Source organism: Ictidomys tridecemlineatus, chromosome 13, assembly GCF_052094955.1.
Source record: "Ictidomys tridecemlineatus isolate mIctTri1 chromosome 13, mIctTri1.hap1, whole genome shotgun sequence".
NCBI lineage: Eukaryota > Metazoa > Chordata > Mammalia > Rodentia > Sciuridae > Ictidomys > Ictidomys tridecemlineatus.
The window spans coordinates 26,212,412-26,235,677 of NC_135489.1; the positions used below are offsets into that span (position 1 = coordinate 26,212,412).

A 23,266-nucleotide genomic window follows, 5' to 3' on the forward strand; every position below is an offset into this window, starting at 1 on the left:
ACCATTAGGCAGTAGTCAGTAAAGCTTAAAGTAAGTATGCTCTCTGACCCATCATAGACATGATGCCCAGCATAGACATGCACTGGAAGGTTCCTGGTGGCAGCTATCCAGGTATCCATCATCAGTAGAAGGATAAGTAGTTTGTGCTACAGGGCATGTTATACAACAATACAATCAAGCAAATTCTCACTTCATACAAGGTATTAGTTGTCTATTTATTTATTTATTTATTTTGGTACTGGGGATTGAACCAGGGACACTTAACCATTGAGTCACATCCCCAGTACTTTTTTTTTAAATTTTGTGACAAGGTCTCTCTAAGTTGCTTTAGGGCCTCTCTTAGTAGCGAGGCTGGCTTGGAACTCATGATGCTCCTGCCTCTGCCTCCCAAGCTGTTGGGATTACAGGTGTGCGCCACCGTGCCTGGCTAAGATACTGGTTTTCTATTGCTGTGAAACAATGATCATGAATTTAGGGTCCTGAATAGCACATGTTTCTGAGGTCCCAGGTGTGGGGTTCTCCAATCTGGGTGCAGTGCAGCTAGGGTCTACGCTGAGGAGTCTCAAAGGCTCGAATCAAGTAATGGGAGGCTGGAGCTCAGGAGGAATGAGCTCAGAGCTCATTCAGGTTGTTGGTAGAACCGCTGGTAGAATTCAGGTTGTTGGTAGGACTGGGATCCTTCATTTCCTTGCTGGCTGTCAATCAGGAGCCAATCAAAGCTCCACAAGGCCATCTGTATCCTTTGCCAAGCAATCTCCTCCATCTTCAAAATCAAGACTGGTGGACTCCCTACTCCCTCTGTCAATCCCTCTCATGCTTCACTTCCCTTCCACCCGTAGGAGCCTAGTTCCTATCAAGGGTTCATGTGATCCAGTTCTTGAGGACTATCTCCTGATCTGAATGCCAACAGATTTAGGCCAAATTACATCTGCAAACTCCCTGCACAGCAGGACCTAGATTGGCATTCAATTGAATGACTGGGTGAAGATGTATATATAAGAGGGAGTGAGAAGATGGGGGTCATCTTAGAAGTTTTCCAACCACACATAATGAACAATGAGCCAAAGAAGTCATACACAAAAGAATAAGTAATATGACCTTGCACCTTGGTCCATGCCTGCAATCCTAGGGACTCTGGAAGCTAAGGCAGGAGAATTGAAAGTAGCCAATGAGGTTACTTGTCATTTCTTGGTCACCAAAGTTTAATGTGAATATGCCCTAAGGGAGTGATTCCTCTAGGATCCTTGTGATCAACTGCAGTTTTGTTCCTTTTTCATCAGCCAATTGGCAAGCTGCAGGCAATGACAGGGGTGGGGACATTGCTCATGAGTTGTTTGTTCTTCATTCCAAGATATGATGGGCATTTCTCTTTTGAGACCTAGTGTTCTCTCTGTATTCTTAAACCTCTTCCCCACTCCCAGAGACTTAGATCCTTGTTCTTAAGGGGTTCCAGAAGGGGAATGACCCATCTTCCATAGGGGATTCAAGCTAGAATGGGGTATTGTCCCTAGCTATTCTGGGATCTAAAGTCTCTGCCTGCCTGATCTAATGGGGACACAAAGAGACCAGTCTCCATTGTTAGGACTGATTGGAATTCTTTAACATTGCCATCATTTTAACATGGAATTGTTGCAATCTGGAAGATATAAATTTTACCAGGAGATTAAGAAGGCAAGGATGGGGCTGGGGATGTGGCTCAAGCGGTAGTGCGCTCGCCTGGCATGCGTGCGGCCCGGGTTCGATCCTCAGCACCACATACAAACAAAGATGTTGTGTCCGCCGATAACTATAAATAAATAAATAAATATTAAAAAAAAGAAGGCAAGGATTGAGCAATAGGAGTTATAGCAACCAAAGATCCGAACAGTGGTATCAGACAAGTGAGGTTAGGCAGGTAAGCTTAAAGTTTCCCATACATCCCTAGTGTTATCCGGGTGAACAGCTTTAAAGCCAATAGCTTTTTGCAAAACTTGATCAGCACTAGTATTTATTTTTCCAGACACAGTGACATAAAATCATCAGTAGATGTTTGCCAGAGTACAAACTCCACCTTCCCAAGGCAACAAATCACCTAGAACCAGCCTATTTTCAATCACCCATTGGGCTGGTAAGTCTAAAGATTTTACTAGTCATTTAAACTCTTGTCAAGTTTCTATAGCAATGTCCCCTGTGGTTTCGGAAATGTTTTGAGTGGTCACTGCATTGCAAATTATTCCTTCTACCCATCCAATAAGTTATCCAATTAAGGTTATTACCCTAGCTATAATTAGACCTTGAACTAACTCTCTTTCTCCTGACCTGTGTAATGTAGATGAGTTGGTGCCTCAGGGGTCACTAGTGAAAATTTGCATCTTATCTGCTGGAATGACAGTTTATCTCATGTCCCATGATCTGGTCATCTCTTGCAATCTGTGCAGTGCAAAATTCATGTGACCCTAGATAGCTCTGCATTTGTGTTATGAAGAACAAGCCGCTAGGTAAGCACAGATGTCTGTGTTCAAGATTAGCATCTCATCTTCAGAAGACAGTGAAGTGTTCCTTGGCTTCACAGAGATAGGATGATATTTTCAGAAAGGCAATTTAGGCCCTTAATGATCATTGGTTGATCCAGACTGTTAGAGATGGGGGTTTAAAGCCCTTGGGGGTCTGCAGGATTGATAGGATACTATCATTTGGTAGGGAGAATATTTGGGGTTTTTTGTTTGTTTGTTTGTTTATTTGTTTTTAGGAAATAAAGACTGGGTAGGCATTTTGTCCTTCCTGATATCTTGGTGTCGCAAACCTAAGAATCTATTTGAGATAAAACATCCTCAAGCATCCTCTGAGTCTCTCACTTGATGGTCCTGTTGTCAATGGTTCCAGGAAGATGGGTGAATGTCCTGTTGTTAAATGAAGAGTTGCATCCAGAGAGGCATTCTGGAAGGAACAAGAAGGTTTGAGTGATAATTAGTTCTCCAAATCTGCAAGTCAAAGGTCCTATAAACCTTTTGACTTTAGGGGTTCCATCAATACCATTTACAACACAGGTTTGATAAGAAAGGGGTTTGGAAGGCTTGAGGAAGGCAGAAAATGAAACTGTGTCCAATCAGAAATTGATATTTTTATCTGCCATATCAAGAGTCATCTGAGCCAGGTGCGGGGTGTCCCAGTGGCTCTGGAGGTGGAAGCAGGAGGATCTTGAGTTCAAAGTCAGCCTCAGCAAAAGCTAGGTGCTAAAGCAACTCAGTGAAACCTGGACTCTAAATAAAAAATACAAAATGGGGCTGGGGATGTGGCTCAGTGGTCAAGTGCCACTGAGTTGAATCCCTGGTACACCTCCCCAACAAAAAGTCACCTTAGGATCTTCACAAGGGATCTCCCATTTGTTAATGGGGGCTATGTGAGATCCCGGGCACGTCCCATCCTTGAAAGCAGTCATTATGGGAACCAGATGTCCCAGCCTCCCTTTGGAGATAGGGCCATTCTCTCCTCCAGTGGTTTCTCCCTTTGCATAGGGAACAGAGCTCAGGAAAAGTGGCCTCTGCTTGGGCAGTCCTTTCTCCATTCCCCGTATTCTCTGCAACCGAGACAGTTTTCCCCTTTTGGATTATATCTGCCCCTCTGGTGATCCTGAGGTACCAGGGAGTTACCTGTAGCAACAACAATTAATTAAACTTGTTCTCTACCCTGTTGCCTTTCCCTCTGGATCTTCATAGTCTCTTCTATGAAGATCAAGATGATTAGAGAATATTCGAGGACCCATTTGATTTTGGAGCTTTCTGCAAATATCTGAGGCTGAATGGCTAATAAAATAAGACTCCAGCAAAATTTGACCTTCCACAGAGCTAGATCAAAATTAGTAAACTTTCTGAGGAACTCAAAAAGCCATCCAAAGAACACAGCAGGGCTCTCATCTCTCTCTTATTATTTCTTTGACTTATTCATAATTTGCTGGTCTACTGAGGGCTGACAATGCTTTTGTTTCTTGATCTGTGTGCTGGTCACCTAGGTTTACATGTACTTTTTTTTTTTTTTTGTAAATGTATTATACTGCAACTTAAACATTCTGAGGATAATTTGCATTTATTATTTTAAAACAGATTTGTTTTTCTAAAGAAGCATGCATCCAAAGACAAGTCTCAGAATGGGTACCTGATGGCAGTGGAGGATACGCAGGAAAAGAAATGAGGTTTCAAAAATTGTCCTGACAGAACTTTACTAACTCTACACCTGAGCACCAATCAGGTGAAAATTAGTACTCTGCCAACTTGGACTCTGTGTGCAGGTGACATGTATGTGGTCCAGTATAGTGACAGGGTTCAAAAAATTAAAGAAAACAAGAAAGGACAATTAAGGTTGTGTTGGGATCAGGGACGACTGAACAGATACTCCCATAAGCAAGTATGTCCTCGCCTGCGTGTGTGGGAGAAAAGGTGCCATCTGAGAGCCCAGGGACTTCTCCCAAGGTAAGTTGCTTTGGTCAGCTAGTGCTTTGGTCCATTCAGCTGTAAAATGGGTTAGCCAGAGGCTGGGAGGTGAAAATTCATTAATATATGTGAGAAGATGCAGGAATTACTCTAATGATGGGCCCTCCACATGTCTGGGTTGTTCCTTTAATTGACTAAAAAGCCTACCTGTGACCTCCTGGATAAATACCTGAACTCTTCCTAGATAGCACAGGGTCCACTTCCACCTTGTAAATTTACACAAATTCCAAATTACTGGTGGAACCCTATAAGAGTTCATGGGGATTTACCGTGCATTCCTGGGTCTTTCCAGCTCAAAAAGAAAACTAAATGTCACGACCAGGGGTGTGGGAGTCTGAGTACTTTCCACCAAAGTTCTTTTTCTCTCTGAGATTTGAGTTTTATTCAAGTTCCAAGTAGAATTCCCGGCCTGATTCCAGAATCTCTCGGTGTCTGTGGGTCCACCAAAGGGGCTCCCTAGAATCATCCTGACTGGGACTGGTGGTGAACGCGGCCGGCACGTGACCAGGGACTGCAGTGTCCAGATAACAGCTCGGTCGCCTGGCGTGCTGGGTCAGGAGCATGGCTGGGGGTACACTTTTCGAGGTAAGGATTTCTGCAGAGGTAGGAAGTTCACATTTTATTTCTGTGATTATTTTCCCCCCTGCTTATACTTTGAAGCATTCCGTTCTTCTGGACATAGTGGCTTACAAAGCTTTTGGGGACCGTGGCTCCCCGAAGGCGGCCGGTTGCCTGACCTTAGGTTTACCCGTGGTTAAGGATAAGACAAGGTCTCAGTGTCTTGGTGACAACAGGGTCTTTGACGAACCCCAGGAACTGAAGTTGGGGAGGAGGAAGAGGCCTGCAGTAGAAGCGGGCTGCCCCTGAATTTCTGCCCTGTCGGACACCGGGGGCGCGGGCGGGCAGCCCCACAGGCCATTAGCATGCAGGAGCCGCGCGCGCCGTCCTTGAAGGGCTGCCCGGCTGACCTTGCTCCGTTTTCTCCCGAGCAGTCTCCAGGAGCGTGCGAGGACGCGTTCACGGCGGTGACTCAGTGCCCTGCGCGCCGCATGCAAATGATCCTCTCCAGCAAGCCCAGCTCCGCAGCCTCGGCTTCCCCATTCTGCCCTCTTTTCAATTCTACGATTCCAACTCGGCGTTTTCCGCTCCATCCCCTCCCCCTCTTCACGGCCCGCCTGTCATTAGTCTGACTCCAGGAGTGTTTTGGTTCCCATTCCCATCCCCAGAACTGAAGGCCAACCTTTGCGCTTCCTCGCTTAGGGCCGAGGGATCAGACGTGGCCATCCTAGGTGAGCCCCAAGCTCTGGGCGACCGCGATCTGAGCCCAGCCGGAGGGGGCGGTAAACCGCGCGCTGGAGCGCACGGGCGGACTGTGCCCAGCCCGATCCCCATTGGCCATCACCTCAGCGGGAGGGGCCGCCCCCGGCTCGGGGCACCTGCTGTCGCCCCTCCGTGGGGAAATCAGCAGCTGCCCGGCACCCGCTCCCAGAGGTAAAAGACAGCGGAGGGAAGGCCTGGGGCTGCGGCCGAGCTTCTCGCGGGCGGCCCTGTCCTGTTGCCGCTGCGGCGCCGGAGACATTCAGATGCCCCCTGCTCGGGCTGCTCCAGCCGGAAACTTTGCCCTGCGAAGTCCTCCGCCCGCCGGACCACGCTGTGAGACGCCGGTTCGGCCGCGCGCCGCCGGGGTCTCAGAACCCAGAGCGTGATTGCCGGGCCTCCCCGCACCCCGCGCCCGCGGCGCCCCGCGACCAGGATGCGCTACGCAGACCCCTCCGCCAACCGGGATTTGTTGGGGAACCGAACTTTGCTCTTCATCTTCATCTGCGCCTTCGCCTTGGTGACCTTGCTGCAGCAGATCCTGTATGGCAGGAACTACATCAAGAGGTAAGAAAGTCCGAGACACGGGGTGGGATGCACGAGGCTCACGGGCGAGCCCCTAGGTGGCTGATGCTGTGGTCTCAGCATCCCCGGGGCGAGTGACCCTGGGATCCGCACCTAGTACCAGGCATCGTTGATTTAGGCTTGGGTCATGGCGCTGCGAAGCGCATCTCAGCGGCCAGAAGAGCGCCTGCTCAGCGGTGGTTGTATGTGTGTGTGTGTGTGTGTGTGTGTGTGTGTGTGTGTGTGTGTGTGTGTTTAGGGGGAGCGGGGGTGAGCTACAACTTTATTCCGCTGTTAAAAAATGGGGTGCAGTTTGGAATTCCAAGCAGCTAAACTGGCAATAAATCCTTTAGAATCCCCGAAACAGCGACGGGGATCAGATCCGGGCGTTCCCCAAACCTACAGTTCCGTGGCCATTTGATTGGAGCCCGAAGGGAAAGGACTTAAAGTCAGGTAGAATTTTTTTTTTTTTCAACCTGGTGAGTTCTGAATTTTTTGTACGGGGCTCTGAGGCATAAAAAGCATATTTTCTCCCCCAGGAGCATCGAACTAGGTAGCGGTGTTAGTGGACTGTGGCAATGCACAGGGGTAGTGAATTCTTACAATTCCATAGCCACTGGTTCTGTGGAACTCCCAGCCTGATCCCTTCTGAAGGAGAGAATTCTCTCCCATCCTTAGGGCCAAAGGTCGGAAAAGATGGACTTTCCCCATCCTACCCCCATCCTTGGGTTTAACTCCACGAAGAGAAAGGGCAGTAGGAGGTGTTGCTCAGAAACACCCCATTCTGTGTGGGGACAGCCCCATTCCTTGTGGGAAAGATAACACCAAAATGCCAGCTGCCTCCCTCTGTGGCTCCATTGACTTAGAGGAAAGGCTGCTGCGCTTCTCTGCCTGGCTGGGGGCTGGGGGAGGTTGGGGGGAGGGTTGTCCTAGAATGCTCCTATACCAGAGCCTCTGGTGGTGGGAAGCCCCTTCCCCTTTCTGCTGATGGTTCATCCTCCTCTGTCTCCTGTGTCTCTCTGCTCTCACCACTCTACCCCCAAACAGATAGGAAACAAAATGTCTCTCTGGCTTTTAAGCATCCCATCTTCTTGAATCTTCCAAATAATGGAATGGTTTTGTTTTTTCTTTCCACCACTTTGGGGCCTACATCAGTCATTTGTGCTCCCAATTGTGGCTGTGCATGAGGATGGGAGGGCTAAGGTTGCTGCTGGTGGTCTCACTCCCAGTGGGAAAACTAGGCAGTCAGGCTGTTTCCCCTCTTTGTAACCACTCCTAGAACTGAGGAGTCTGTGGTGACTTCTCCCAAACCTTGGTTTCCAGCTAGTCACTGCTACCATCCCAGAGAGGCTTCTTCCCTGGGGGGCAGCAGCTCATGTGCTCTTCTCTGTGGCCCCCATGGCTTTAAAGAACATTTTCAGAGTTTCCTGACTTGTTGGATCTGACAGGGCCTGCCTCCTGTTTTGGTTCCTGTTATACCCTGAGATGACACCATGCACCAACAGCTGGGTCCCTGAATCAGCTGCCTGGGACCCTGCAGGCCCTTTGCCTGCTGCTGTCTTGGTACTTTCTCTTCAGTAGGGCAGCTCTGGGTTCCTGCCCCCTACTGGTACCTCAGTGGAATTGCTGGGGCTGCTGTGATTCCTTCTGCCTGGTCAAAAGGGCCAAGTATCAGTGCCAGGGCAAATGCCAACTGAATTACCTGCTTGCTATGGCAGGCCCTGCCTGATCTTAGGTGGATGGGCCGGCTGCCCAGAGCCCAGAAGGTACTCCAGTTGCTTCCCATCCGCTCTCCCTCAGAGACCCTGACCCCCTATATTGCACGATGCCACCTTGCAGGCCTCACTTCTGAGACTCAGTTTAATCCAGCCAAGCAAGCACAATGTCTATGTGCCCTGATCCTTGGAAGGGAGTCCTGGGGACAGTAGAGAAGGAGATAGATGATGCTGTGCTGGTGCTCACAGGCTTTGAAGTCTATTTGGGGAAACATAGTAGCACAAATGAGATAGGAAGTAAATGAGAAGAGAGAGTATAGTGGACTGGAATACTTGAAAGACTGCCTGGAGGAGGCGCAATTTGAGTGGGTCTTGAAGGAAGGGTTAGATAAGGGGAGGCGGGGGGGGCAAGCATATCTAGAACTAAAGAGAGCAGGAGTAGAGGTGCAGAGATGCAGGTGTGGTGTATCCCCTCATCTCTCCCACACCTGACCCTACCTGCACCCCTCTACTTGCTCTATCCCTGGTTAGTCTGTCAGTGAGCTGCCAGGACCACTAGTTAGACTGTGGCTGCTACATGAGTTGCATCCACAGCACTTGCTTACCTATCTAGTTTTCTGTGTGCACCATCATTGTAATGAGCTGGCTTATGTGAACATGAGTGTGTCTCCTGTTGGAAACATCCCATCAGTGTTCCCCAAGCAGAGGCCAGCACTGAGACCACCTGGAGGCCATTGAGATGCAAATTCCTGGGTTTCTGGAGCAGATAACCTGGGGTATGATCTTGTGAATGCCTCTTTAGCAGGTCCCCAGGGAGACCTGTTGCAAGCTTCTCCTGCTCCATACCAGGGATTCTAGATTGTGGGCAATTCTTAATGGGCAGAGGCATTTTTTTAAGATTGTCACATGTGAGAGAGAAGAGTGCTACTGGCATCCTGTGGGAAGAAGCCAGAGGCACTACAAACATCCTCCAATGCATGGTCTGCCCCCCAAACAAAGAATTATCCAGATTCAAATGTCAGTAGTGCCAAGGTTGAGAAACCCTACTTTCCACCGGAAGCTCCATAAGGTGGGGATTCAGTGTCTTCTTCCCAGCTTTGAGCTCCACACGTGTGTGTAGCAAGTAAGCCCTCAATAAATATGGATGATGGATAAATGATTGAGATGGGCGAGGAGTGTGTGTGTGCACGTGTGGACAGAAGAGACATATTGAAGACATGGATCCAGTGGTGTACAGGGGAATGCAGGGAAGAAGCAAGCAGCTCGTACCAGTGGTCAGTGGCTTTAGTGAAGTGCTTTGAAGACCAAGAAAGAGAGCTTGACTTGGTTCATTAGGCCACAGGGAGCCATGTATAGTCCTTGAACAAGGTGGTGTCATAATAAAAGCCACAAAAATGGAAGCTTATCTGGGCTTTTTACAGGAAGGGGTAGAGAGGGAAGGAGGCTGGAAAGTATTATTAAAACATCATGTCAAGAAAGAAGTCAAGGGGCTGGGGATGTGGCTCAAGTGGTAGCGCGCTCGCCTGGCATGCGTGCGGCCCGGGTTCGATCCTCAGTACCACATACAAACAAAGATGTTGTGTCCGCCGAGAACTAAAAAATAAATATTAAAAAAATTCTCTCTCTCTCTCTCTCTCTCTCTCTCTCTCTCTCTCTCTCTCTCTCTCCCCTCTCACTCTCTCTTTAAAAAAAAAAAAAAAAGAAAGAAAGAAAGAAGTCAATTCGGTATGAGGATTGATCCACGTTAGCATATGGGGTTTCCTGAAGGCTGCCATTCTTCACTTCTCCACTGAACTGGTGTCATACCACCTCACAAAAACCTCAGGGGCACAGAGATGGCAGGGTTGGTGGAGTGATTTAGGGACAGATTGCTGCAGAAGAAAGTGGGGGATGTAAGTCAATGTGCATTTATTTCCTTTGGCCTCTCCTGGGCTTCAGAGAGACTCACCGTGAGCAGTTGTGACCTGGGGGATCCATCTTGGTCTGAAAGTGAGAAAGAAGGGGGTTGTGGATGGTATCTTGGAGGAAAAGGCGTGGAACAAAGCCGTGAAGTTTGCCCTTGATGCTCTTGACTTCCTTGTCCTTGCTTGATTGAAGAAATACTTAATGAAGACTTACTTATGCTGAGTACCAGCCCAGGTGCTTAGGGTACAGTGGGCACTGAGACAGACACGGTCCTTGGTCCCTGGTTTGGGGGATGGGGTGAACCAGTGGAGGAGGAGGGAGCCAAAGTAAATCAGTGTGCTTCATGGTTCACAGAAGCCTTTGAAGGAGGTCTTAAAGAGAAATGGTCCACAGGCTTAGGTGGAGATGGGAGGAAGTGGACGAATCCAGTTTAAGCAGGAATTGAAGAGAACAAGGAAAACCTGAGTGTTCTGCATTACAAAGTTAGGACTGTGTTGGTGGGGCAGGTAGGGCAGACAGGGCCAAGTTATGAAGGACCAGTAGGACTGTGGGAAAAGAGGCACATCTGGAGGAAAGAGAATTGCAAGTCTGGGTCTGAATCTGCTCAAACACTGGAGCTGCAGATAGGGAAGACCCAGCTAGCAATGTAAACTGTGGAATTGCCAACAATCAAAATCATGAACTTTCATGATTGTGATGCACAGTAGTAGGAAATACTTGGCCTTATTTACAAGAAATGTGCTCTATTATTTTTTATTCTACTTCATTAAAAAACTTCTACTTTATTTAAAAAGTGCAATGGAATATTATTCAGTCTTTTAAAAAAAGCAAATTTGGACACAGGTTACAAGATGGATGAACCTCGAGGACATTGTGCTTAGTGAAATAAATCAGACACAAAGGGATAAACATAGTGCCATTTCACTTATGTGAAGTAGCTAGAATTGTCAGATTCATAGAGATGGAAAGCAGAAGGGTGGTATCTCCATACCACCGTTGGTGGTTGCACCAGTTTGCAGTCCCACCAGCAATGTATGAGTGTGCCTTTCCCCCCATATTCTCAACAACATTTATTGTTACTTGTAATTCACTGAATTTCTTTAACAACATGGAATAGATTCTAGTACCATGCTCATTTTGTAGATGGGAAAACTAAGGAACAGGAAGGTTAAGTAATTTGTTTAAGGTTACATAGTTATGACCAGAGGTATTTTCATTATCTTTAATTCCAAGTATTTTTCAATTTCTGTCTTGATTTATTTTTTTAACCTATAAATTTAGAAATATTTATAGGTCAAAAATTTCCAGGTACTTTGTGTTTTTTATTTCTTTTTTGATTTTATTAACTCAAAGCTATTACAATAAGATAATGATGCTGATTTGCCTTTTTTAACATTTGTGTCTTTTATTTTGTCTCTTGCTACCAATACATAGTTACATTGTTTTTCGTTTTTCTTTTTTTGGCACTAGGGATTGAACTCAGGGGCATTCAACCACTGAGCCTTATCCCCAGCCCTATTTTGTATTGAGTTGCTGAGTTGCTTAGAGCCTCACTTTTGCTGAAGATGGCTTTGAACTTTCCATCCTCCTGTCTCAGCCTCCTGAGCCACTAGGATTTCAGGCATGCATCACCGTGCTCAGCCATAGTTACAATTTTTATATTGAGTGTGACAATCTTTGTTTTTTTTTAACCTCAAAATTTATATATTTAGATTTTTTAATGATTATTGTTGACTAAGGATTTATTTCTCATATTTTTATGTTTTTTTTTAACATATCTTGCTTTTTCTCTCTTTTTGCCTTTGGATTGCTTGCATTTTCCTGACTTTAGGAGGAGGTTTCTATTGCAGTCCTCCACGTTGGGTAGGCCCTGTGGCCCTTGCAATGGAAGCACAAATCTCTAGCAATGGCTGATGTCACTAGGGCAGCGTCTGACTTTAACACTCTACTACTTCTTTCCTTGCCAGATTATTCATCCATTTAAGAAGACATTTTAAAGATGTTTTTAATTGTTGTTTTAGTGTTTTGTAGTGGGAGGATGTCGCACATTTAGTTCCCTAGAAAGCAGATTCTGAGCCAGAGTTTAGAATGCAAAATGCTTATTAAAAGAAGTGCTCTTGAGATCAATACCTGAGAAAGGGATAGGAAAGACTGCAATTGGGGGAGCTTGAATGGTAATATAGTCCCAGAGAAATCCTCAGCCAGCCCCAGATGCAGCCCTGGAGAAGGGATGGTCCTTCAGACGTGTCCAGAGTTGGGGTGAAGGATCAGACCTTTATACCTCTGTGTTGATCAGTCACTGGGTAAGGGGCCAGGGGGTGCTTCTCTTCTGAGGCAGCTCTAAGAGGGGGCTCAGCTCATGGCATCCCTGGCAGGCAAGGAAGAAGTCCATCACCCCTGCAGTGGGTGTGGGGCACATCACAGCACCTGCTACAGAGGGCTCCTTATTCTGCCATTTTGTCTGAAATGGAAGCCCTTGAATGTCTGTGTTCCCCACCCCACCCCAAATAAAAATCTCACCCCCTTGGTCGGCCTGGGTCTGAAGCCCACCCTGAAGTGGAGCATTTCCTCATACAAGGGTCTTTTCCACTCACGACGTCTGTCCTTACTCTATTTTCTTACCTGTGCTGTGTCTGTCCCTGCTGTTCCTTCCTGGCTGCCTTTCAGTCCAGATCCTTCCCCTTTCCGTTCCCAGCCCACAGTGTTCTTGCCCTCCTCTGAATTCCTAGCATCCGTACTGGCTGCACTTGGCACGCTCTGCTTAGTACTGTCCTTTTGCTATGTGATGGTGCAGGGGACAGCAGATGGGCTGGGCCTGTTTTCTCCTACTCCGAGGACAGAGGACAATCCTATGCTCTGTCTGCCCCGCCAGCCCTCCTCCTGCACCCTGAGGGTGCAGACCTGGCCTGTCTGCATGTGGCTGGTGCAGACCTGAGACTTGAGGATTTGAAACTGGGTCAAGGGAAAGGACAGCCTGACTTTGGGCCACCTTCATGTGTATATTCGAAGGCTCTCATCTCAGAGCCAGATTTCCCCACACCCAGGGGACAAAGCCTGCTGTTCTGCTGTCCTGAGAAATAGGCAGAACCCCCAGAGATTGGGACCATGGGAAGGGGGCTTAGGGGCTCTATCATCCAGAGTGTGGCTCTAGTGGGGAGGGCACCCTAGGAAGGAGAAGGGAGCGGACAACAGCCTGGGCTGTGAGCTCTGCTGCCAGCAGAACTTCATAGTCTTGCTGCACAGGGCAGGTTGCTGGGGAGCACTGCTGCAGGGCTGGAAAGAGAGTGACCTTCCTAAGGGACCCAGGAGCAAACCTTAGGGAAGCCCTGTTTGCAGTTGTCAACCCACTTGATGAGCCTGAGACTTGAAGGCCTCCTTAAATGTCACATCCTTGCCCTTGCTGGGCACCCTCTAGGCCTACCCTGACCTACTCTGCCCCACCCTGCACTAGGGGAGGGGTGATAGTTTCCTGTCCTTTTCCCAGCACCCCTCAGGTGCACAGTGATCCCCTATCACTTCTGGATTTTTTTTTCTTTAGTACCAGGGAGTGAACTCAGGGGCACTTGACCACTGGATCACATCCCCAGCCCTATTTTGTATTTTATTTAGTGCCTTGCTGTTGCTGAGGCTGGCTTTGAACTCCAGATCCTCCTGCCTCAGCCTCCAGAGCTGCTGGGATTGCAGGTATGTGCCACTGAGCCTGGCTAGTTATGTATTTTATTTTAATTAAAAAAAATATTTTTTCGTTGTCAGTGGACATTTATTTTAGTTATTTATGTGCAGTGCTGGGAATCAAACGCAGTACCTCATGCATGCTAGGCAAGCGCTTTACCATTGGGCTACAACCCTAGCCCTAGTTCTTTATTTTTTGACACTTGTTCTTTTCAGGAAAATTTTGCCTCTTTAGAGGATTTAGTTTCTCTTTGACTTACCTAAGTCCATTTGCTTCTCATCTAATACTTTCCCAATTTAGCTCTTAGCCCTACCCATGATTCTAGAGACTATCTTACAGGTGGAGAATTCATCACGTAATAATATTAGGGTTCAGGGGTCAGGCTCTAACCTAAGCAGATAATTCTAAGTGAGGATTATTTCATTATTTTATTTATATATGACAGTGGAATGCATTGCAATTCTTATTACACATATAGAGCACAATTTTTCATATCTCTGGTTGTACACAAAATATATTCACACCAATTCCTGTCTTCATACATGTACTTTGGATGATAATGATCACCATGTTCCACCATCATTTCTAACCCCATGCCCCCTCCCTTCCCCTTCCACCCCTCTGCCCTATCTAGAGTTCCTCTATTCCTCCCATGCGCCCTCCTCTCCCTATCCCACTATGACTCAGCCTCCTTATATCAGAGAAAACATTCTGGATTTGGTTTTTTGGGATTGGCTAACTTCACTTAGCATTATCTTCACTAGCATTATCATCCATTTACCTGCAAATGCCATGATTTTATTCTCTTTTATTGCTGAGTAATATTCCATTCTGTATATATGCCACATATTTTCTTTATGCATTCATCTAGGTTGGCTCCACGGTTTAGCTATTGTGAATTGTGCTGCTATAAACATTGATGTGGCTGTGTCCCTGTAGTATGCTGTTTTTAAGTCCTTTGGATATAGACCAAGGAGAGAGAAGGATTATTTCATTTAATCCTCACCATAGACCTGTTAAATAGATTCATTTAATTCCTCATTTAATATTCAAGGGGAGAGGACAAATAACTCATAAGGGCCATATAGTTTGGAAGACTCTTATAAGACATAAAAGATGTCTTATTCATCCTTGAGTTCTCAGGACCTAGCACAGTACCAGAAATTCACTGTTGAGTGAATGGATATAAACAAAAGGAATCCCAAAGCTTTTCCCCAACAACTGACAGACACTCATCAGATACCTGCTCAGCTTCGTGGCAGGAGGGGGAGGGTGCCGCTGAAGAACTGTTAGGAGAGGTGCCTGCCTTGAGGCACTTACAGAGCACCTAGAGGGACAAAAGGAAAAATCAGGTCAGATGACATGAACAAGCTCACTGTGATGTGGAATAGACTATACGGCATGCAGTTTTCAGAGGAGACAGCGACCAGCGTGTTGACAGTAGCCAGGTGGAACCTGATGGAGGCTTTGGAGAACTGGTGGGTCTCAGGGACTGGATTTGGGGAGAATCTGGAGGACAGATGGAGGTGTTGAGGCTGGAGGAGCAGGTGAAGGAAGGTATAGAAGGTTTTAAATTCTCTTTTTATACCCCAGTGTTTGGTGTGGCCAACAGATGGCCTTTCTGGTCTCGGTTTTGTCCTATGCAGTTTGAGTGGGTAGGCAAGATGGCTGCTCTCTCCTCTAGGTATGATGATGGGGTCACAGGGGCTGTTCCTTCAGGAGAATGGCTTGGGTTGGGCTTTGCCAGCTCCCTCAGGGAGGAACCCAGAGCCTCTAGACTGGGGGCGTGGTTGGAAATAAGGCAGGTAAGCCAGGAGATGAGTGTGGAATTCCATGCATGGGAAGTGCTGGGGGTTATTGGGAGAATCGCATGCACTTGTGTTCACTGCAGCCTGGGATCACACGTCCTCTGTAGTGCTCGCGCCTTCTCTGGGCAAAGGAAAGCCAAGCATCGTTTCCCTCACTCCTCCAGGAGGCCAGCTGCTATTCTTCCCGCAGCTCAAAGCAGCAATGCTTCTCAGTCATTGTTGTTATTTCCTACAAGTAACCCCCTGCCATCCCCAAGAAGGCTTAAAGGGACCAAGAATCCCTGCCCTCCGCCATCATCTTCTCTTTCTACATGTCGGGCTGAGTTGCTGTCCTTCTTCCTGTCCTTCCTGCCGGCAGTGCCTGCAGAGTCAACATTTCTGTACCTCTGACCTCTCCCTGGAGTCCTTCAGCTGGTGGGGCACTGTGCTGTAAGCCACCGTCAACCCCTCTTGCTTCAGGTTGATGAGCTGGACCATTCATTCAGTTCCGCAGCAAGCCCAAACTGAGCCCTCTTTATGTACCAGCCTTGCCCTGTCCAGTACCAGAGCCACTTGCCTCATGTGACCACTTGCCTCATGTGGCTGCTGAGTTCTGGAAACGTGGCAAGTCTGAATTGGGATGTGCTGGCTGTAAGTATAAAATACGCACTGGATTTCAAAGATGGAACACACACATTAAAAGATGTAATAGATCTCATTTTAAAATTATTTAAGGTGGAAATGATAAAAATTTGGATATATTAAATAAAATAAAAAGTATTATTAAAACTAATTTTACTTTTTTTTTTTTTGGTGCTAGGGGTTAAACCCAGGGGTGCTTAACCACCGAGCCCCATCCCCAGCCCTTTTTACTTTTTATTGTGTGAGAGAGTCTCACTAAGTTGCTTAGGGCCTCACTAAGCTGATGAGGCTGACTTTGAACTCAGATCCTCCTGCCTTAGCCTCCTGAATCGCTGGGATTATACCACCATGCACCACCATGCTTGGCTCTTTTTACTTTTTAAAATCCTTTGGGGAATTATAGTTTCACATTACAGCTCTCAGAAATAACAGAGAGAACCTGAATACCCTAATTTCCCTCAAAGGTACAACATCACAACCAGGAAATTAGCTTTGCCACAATTCATCAACCTTCTTTGGACTTTGCTGGGTTTACATGCACTTATTTTATATTGTATGTATTCCTTCTATAAAATTTTATTACATATGTTTTAACTTTTTATGAGGAGGCTACCAGACAGTTTTAAATTACATATGTGGATCCTGATATAAAATTTCAATTGGATGGTGCTGTCTAGACCCTGGCTTCCAAAATGGACCAAACAGGCTGCATAAGGAGCTCCTAGGGGGCAGGCGTCCAATACCCATGGAAAGTTGACAGACTGCCTCATGAATAAGTTATAAGCCATGTATGTATAATGTATCAAAATATACAGTCATGTGTATCTAAAAAGAACAAATAAAAAATGAAAATTAGTTGACAGACTTTTCTTGGGTTCTAGGTGTAAAGCGGGTGACACAGTCTCTTGTGCAGTGCTGCTGGTGTTGGGGGACTTAGAGGCTCCTCTGACCTGACCTAGGGCCACAGAGGAGCCTGCTAATTCACCTGCTTTGCTGGAAATAGTGTGGGGGCCCACTCAGCTCCCTCCTCCTTGATCCCATCCTCTACCCCTGCCCTCTCCCCTCTGCAGAGACCTGAAGGGTGCATGGGTCCTTCACCTGGCCAAGTTGGGAACCACTGAATAAGGCTGAGGATTTTAGGGGAGTCTGGGGAAAGAAGAGTAAGATTTTGGCATGGAGGATTGGAGGAGCTACTTTAGGTGTATTAGTTTGCAAGGACTGCTGTAACGAGCACCACAGATTAGAAGGTTTACACAACAGGAAGTCACTAATAGTTCTGGAGGCTGGATGTCCGAGATCATGTCACCCACAGGGTTGGTTCTGTCTGAGGCTCTGATAGGGAATCAGTTCAGGGTCTCTTCCCTCCTTTTGATGGTTTGCTGGTAACCCTTTTGCTCTTTGCCTGGTAAATCTCTGCCTTCAGCCTTACATGCCATTCTCCCTTTGCATATGTCTGTGTCCAAATTTTCCCATTTATGAGAACCCCAGACATATTGGCTTATAGGTCCTACCTATAACCTCATCCTACTTAACTGAGCAAACCTGCAAGGACTTTATTTCCAAATAAGGTCAAATTCACAGGTACTTGGGGAGGGACTTCAACTTATCAGTTCTGGGGGAGGGGAGGGGGGACATAATTCAACCCAGCAGAGGAACTAGTTGGAAAGGCCAGCATGAGGAATGAAAAGGTTAAAGTTCAGTTGGACTGGGTTCCACAGGCTTGGAGAGAATGTGGGCACTGATCTCACACACTTATCTATGCGCCGTGTGTGCACACACACAAACACACACACACACACACACACACACACACACACACCCCAGGGCATGTAACAAGATGGAGAAAGCAGTGCTGTGGAAGCTCTGACAAAGATAGCAGTTAGAATGATGTGGGCCCTCCCCTTTGTCCATATCACTCTGCAGCCTCAGGGAGGGAGGGATCTGTACTCTGCTTGCTGTTTGGTGCCTGAATCTAAAGGAGAGTTGGGAGGCTAGTGGGGATATCCCCTGTCCCCTCTCCTCAACCTGTTGCCTCCTGTGGGCAGCCCCTCCTTGAAATAAAAGTTGAATATATATTTAACAAAGAGTAGCTGGAAGGGTTGTGACATCATGGATTTTCCAGATGCCCATGTGTATGGGTCTGACTGGGAGGTGAGCTTGGGAGATGAGCATGGGAGATGAGCATCGAGGGGAGTGGGCAGGAAGTGAAGGTCCAGAAGGCTGTGTCAGGGGCAGGAGCATCTTGAGGTTGGCCCAGGTTTAGCCCATCACAGTTCTGAGGCTGGATGTGGCACCTAGTCCCAGAGCTTTCCTGCAGCTTGTTCTGTTTCTCTCTGGACCTTTTCTTGGCAGAGTGGCCCCCATGTGCACCCTTTTCCCCACCATGCTTTGGCACTGTGAGTATTTACATCACCCCAGAGGGCCCTGCAGAACCACAGGGCTTTAGAATCCAGGATGCCCACCTGCTCATTAGAATCTGGGGCCCAGGGCTGGGAGCTGGGGTCTCAGGGAGGCCACCCCCTGCAGTCCACAGAGCCCTTGTCTGCTCTGGTGCCTGCTGCTCACCCTGCCAGTCTTCTCCTCCCCCTCTGATGGTGGACAGCATGGGGGAACAGCCTGGGGTCATCCATCCTGCAACATCTTTCCTTTTACCCCAGATGAAATGTCTCCAGGCAAACCTGGGGAGTAAAATCACTTCCCTTTCCCCTGATGTTCTTTTAGGGAGGCATTACTGTCTGGAGCTTCACAGGGAAGTCATGAGCCCATAGTCAGTGAGGAGCAGGACAGCGAGGAAGGGGAATCTGGTAGCTACACCACTAATCCCCCTGGAGAGGTGTGCAGCTGCCGACTGGCAGCACTTCCACCTTGATCTGGGTGGAGAGGCCCTTGGACTCCTCTTCAGGACCTGGGGGAACATGGACAACAAAAGGAGGGAGACCTGACCCTCACAGACTCCAGGTAGCTGTGCTGAGTTCCCTACTTCCCAGAAGATGAAACTGGCCCACCTCTATCTGCAGCAGCAAATGAATTATGGGTCTTGAACTTCCCAGAGACAGAGGGAATACCTCTCTTGGGAATTTCTCAGTGAGAAGGTGCTGATCAGAGATTGCCCAGTTGCTATGGTGATGCCCTGTTCAACGGGGTATTCTGTGCCAGCCACAGAATTTATCAGTTCATGACCTAAGATTACAATGCCCACCGCCTCTGGGGGGCCGGTAGAGAATTATGGGTGCAAACTGATAACTATAATTGGGCTGTTCATACCTTTGACCTTGGTTCTGTTTGTTTTAGGGTAACTTTCTCACAATAAATCCCTTTGATGTTAAAGCTGATTTAATAAATGTGCTGAGCTTGCTCGTGGTCAGTCTTCCTCCACTGATGGTTGGCGAAAGCACCAGGCCCTGTCTTTTTCTCTACTTTTGTGTCTGTTTGTCTTTTCTCAATCCCCTCACTGCCCAGTTTGGGAACCTGGAACCTGAATAAATGGTCGTGCAGGACACGGCACACCACCTCAGAGAAGGCTTTGAGGGAGCACAGACAGGTGGCATTGCTTCCGTGAAGTATCCCCTTATCCACTGTCACCTGCCTCTGACTCCTCAACCCAGAAGCCTCTGGCCCTGAGCTTCAGACCTTTGCAGATGGCTAGTCCTCCTGGCATTCTGCCCCTGAGGTCACCTCACCTCCTTCTGGTCCCTTTCAAGTGGCCCCTTTGGGGAGAGGCTCCCTCACACCCTGTGTGGAAGGGCATCTCATCTACCCCAAGCTCCTTATCCTCTTTTCTCCCTTTATTTTTCCCCACAGCACATTTCCCCCTCAGGCACAGTACACATTTTGTCACCTGCTAGTTTATTGTCACTGTATCTTTCTCCCTGTCGTAGAAGGGAAGCTCCATTGGGTCTGGGCCTCTGTTGGTTTGTGCACTGTTGAGCCTTGGCATCCAGCCTGGTGAGGTTGTTCGATAATTATGGAATCATATACTAAAATAAATATATGTAATAAACAAAAAATAGAGTGGATGGGTAAAGGAAAGGTGCCTCCCGCCTGCTGTGAGGTTCCGGGCCAGTGATGATGAATAATAGAAGAGTGCCTGTCCATTTTATTTCACGAGCGTGGTGTGGTGTGGGAGAAATGGCTCCTTTGAAGATTTTTATTTGATTAAAAAGCAATGCCAGGTCTTCTCCACCAGTTGGTAGGAAGTTGTAATGGCTGAGGCGCCTTCCCTCCACCCTAGGGTCCGGTGGAGACCTGGGAGGTCTTCTGTGGAATGGGACATTTGAGTGACCCCCTGGGCCATGCTGGTCTCAGCTGATCTGCCTCCTACTTTCTGGAGGCTTCTGGAGCCCTGGCCCAGCCTCTGGAGGTGCCCCTAGCAGCCGTGTTTCTGAGGCCTGCTGTCCCTTCTGAAGGGTATGGAGAAAGGACCCCAAACACTATTGTGGGCCTCTCTGTCTCAAGGTATCTCCCCTGGGCATGATCCCACCACTTCCTCTCTACCCCTCTCCAGACCCCAAATTACCCGCCTTCTGCTTCCCTCCAGAACAGTCTAGCACAATTTCTTCAGTGAGCGTTGAAGCCTTTCAGCCCCCACAACCCAGATGGCCCTAAAGTGAGAAGATAAAAAAAGGCAAGCTATCTTCCTGGTGTGGGGGAGGGAAGATACCAATGAATAATTTAATAGATTCTCCTCCCACGAAAGTTAAGTGAAAGTTAAGTACTGGTGTTTGTGAATGATTTTCCTCTTATTATTATTATTTTTTTTTCCAAACAGAGCCTACTCAAGGTTATCCTTGTACTAATAGTGAGTTCAGCATTTGCATTCTTATTACATGCTGTCAAATGGGAGGGAAAGAGGTGGTTTCAGACAGGGCTCCAGAATGACATTTACCTGGGCTTCCAGAGTGGGCAGCTGTCGCAATGGTGAGCAAGACTGTCATGCATGAGGTCAAAAGGCAGAGGGTTGCTGACCCTGCACCCCAACAGGGGAAGACCCCAAGGTGTGGTGTGCAGCTGATTCCTGGGACAGAGTCTAGAACTTTGGTGATTGGAGAACTGAACTGAAAGGACTCCTGAGTTCCTGGCCTCCCTTGGCCACTAGCTGTCTGGGCACTAACTTTCTACTCTGTGTCCCTGTTTCCTCAGCTGTGGGGGTGATGCACACTCTGTCTTCCTCATAGAATAGGGCAAGATGATGTCAGTTAGGAGCTGCCAGTGGGAGGTCCCCAGCCTCCAGCACCGCATACTTGGTCTGCACAGTGTTTCAAGTTTGAATTAATTGACAGCTTTTAACAATTGGAAAATTAAAAATAAAAGTCTGGCTTCCCCGCATCCCTTGGAAAACGGAAGGAACTGGTGCCGTGAGGCCTGTCTTCCCATGTATTGGGCAGGGCGTGGGTTCTCTCGTTCTGGATGCCCTTGTTTCATTTGTTCTCTGTCTGCCCCCATTCCCCCCTCTTGAATTGGCTCCCTGGTGGACGTGAAGCACTGTGGGAACATAAGGTATCAATGTCTAGATATGATCTTGTTGGATATTTTAGCTGGGGTGGGCTAGGCTCTAAAAGGCCAAGGAGGGCATGAAGATGGGAAAGTCAGGGTATCATGGGACCATCCCTACCTTTAGGGATTACTGTCATAGAATAAGAGTGTCCCTCTCAAGGCTAGGATGACAGTAAAGGCACCTGTTTCTTGAGTGACCCACTGGCTTGAGATCAAGTTGACTCCAGGAGAAGAAGTGGGTTTGGCTTTGTTCTTGGTCGAGACTTGGATTGGGAAAGCCTTTTCAGATCAGCTGCTCCAATCACTTTTGGCTGATGGTCCTTGGGGTTCCTGCCCTCCACCTGGTCCAGGACTCTCCTGATGGCACGAGGGGGAAAGCAGGGACATGGGCTGGGTGATTCTCCCAGTGGGTCACTGGCTCCCTAGGGGCTTGAGTGACAGTTGTTAGGAGAAAGGCATGACATCTCTGGAAAAGCTTCACCTGTAAAGTTTTTTCATGGGGTGGGGGAAACCCTGCCCTTACTTTATTATTATCTAATTTTTTTTTTGGTGGGTGTTAATATCAGCTATCTATCATCATTGCCATCTATCTGTTTGGGCAGCACCAAAAGGATTACAAAGGACTTTTTTGGTAGGGAAAGAAAATATTTTTATAATTGAAGAAGCATCAAATCAGAATGTGGTTCTCACAGGCAACCTGCTAAGAGATAATAGAGAAAGAAATCCCATTCTTTTTTACAGCCACCCAGATACAACCTATTTTCTACATCTTCTCAAGATAAACAGCTAGTCCTCACGCAGTTGACACCATTTGTCACACGATGTTCAACCTCACTTTACCTGGTGCTGTAGTTTGAATGTTGAATATTCCACAGAGTCATGTGTTGATCCCAGCCTGTAGCACTGTTGGGAGATGGTGGAACCTTTAAGGGGTGGGGCCTAGTGGAAGGAAGTTAGATCATTGGGGGTGTGCCCTTGAAGGGAGATTGGAACTCCAGCCCTTCCTAGCTCACTCTGTATTTCCTGACCACCATGAGGTGAACATACCCCTTCCTCCTGACACTCCTGCCATCACAGACCCAAAGCAACAGGACCAAGTCACTGTGGACTGGACCCTCTGAAATTATGAACCAAAATAAACTTTTTCCCTTACTAGGTTGAGAGTCTCAGGTATTTTTGTCACAGTGATGGAAAACTGACTTACCAGGATAGTAATGGCACCTGTTTCTAAGTACCTAAGGCTGGTAGTTTCGGGGGTGGGGGAGTGGGGGTGGGTTATGATCATTGCTTTGGCTCATTGGCTTTGTCTAGAGGAGAGCAAAGTTCTCAAATCTTTCTGACAGGAGGTAGCTTTGCAACTTGGAGCAAGGTACACGTTAAAGTTAGGATTCTTCCCTACCCCTGAGACTGGGAGATGGGGGTGCATGCTTCCTTGATTTTTACATTTCAAGGAGATGGCTTCCAGGTCTTCAAGAAAGATGTCCCTGGGTCACAAAGCTGACAAAAGGCCTTTCATGTTTTGAAAGTGATTTATATCCATTTCAAAGAGAAGAGAAAGGTGGTGCAAGTTTTCTAAAGTAATACAGTAAGAAAAAGGATGCAAGTAGACTTTTATACCTTTTGTCTTTTTTTGAGAAAGTGCAAGGATACTTTGTGGAAGATTTGCTTTGTGCCTACATACAGCTTGTGCAGTTTTCTAGGATT

At 47.4% G+C, this 23,266-nt stretch overlaps 1 protein-coding gene and 1 long non-coding RNA gene across 6 annotated transcripts in view; one reads left to right on the forward strand and one right to left on the reverse strand.

Moving 5' to 3' along the window:
• Window positions 1-1,970: 1,970 nt before the first annotated feature.
• LOC110598158 (uncharacterized) lies at window positions 1,971-5,517 on the reverse strand. Its single transcript, XR_005728409.2, has 2 exons — window positions 4,736-5,517; window positions 1,971-2,916 (listed from the first exon to the last, which is right to left on the reverse strand). It is a non-coding gene; the product is annotated as an uncharacterized LOC110598158 (long non-coding RNA).
• A 606-nt stretch (window positions 5,518-6,123) lies between these two features.
• St8sia5 (ST8 alpha-N-acetyl-neuraminide alpha-2,8-sialyltransferase 5) overlaps window positions 6,124-23,266 on the forward strand; it is a 73,423-nt gene continuing 56,280 nt past the window's right edge. For 4 of the 5 annotated variants that reach the window (XM_021726520.3, XM_078030086.1, XM_021726521.3 and 1 more), the window contains exon 1: window positions 6,124-6,350. In XM_021726520.3, coding sequence (XP_021582195.1) covers window positions 6,220-6,350 — 131 coding nt within the window. In that variant the 5' untranslated portion in view covers window positions 6,124-6,219. The remainder of the gene's footprint in view (window positions 6,351-23,266) is intronic. The other variant, XM_078030088.1, reaches the window with a different exon arrangement.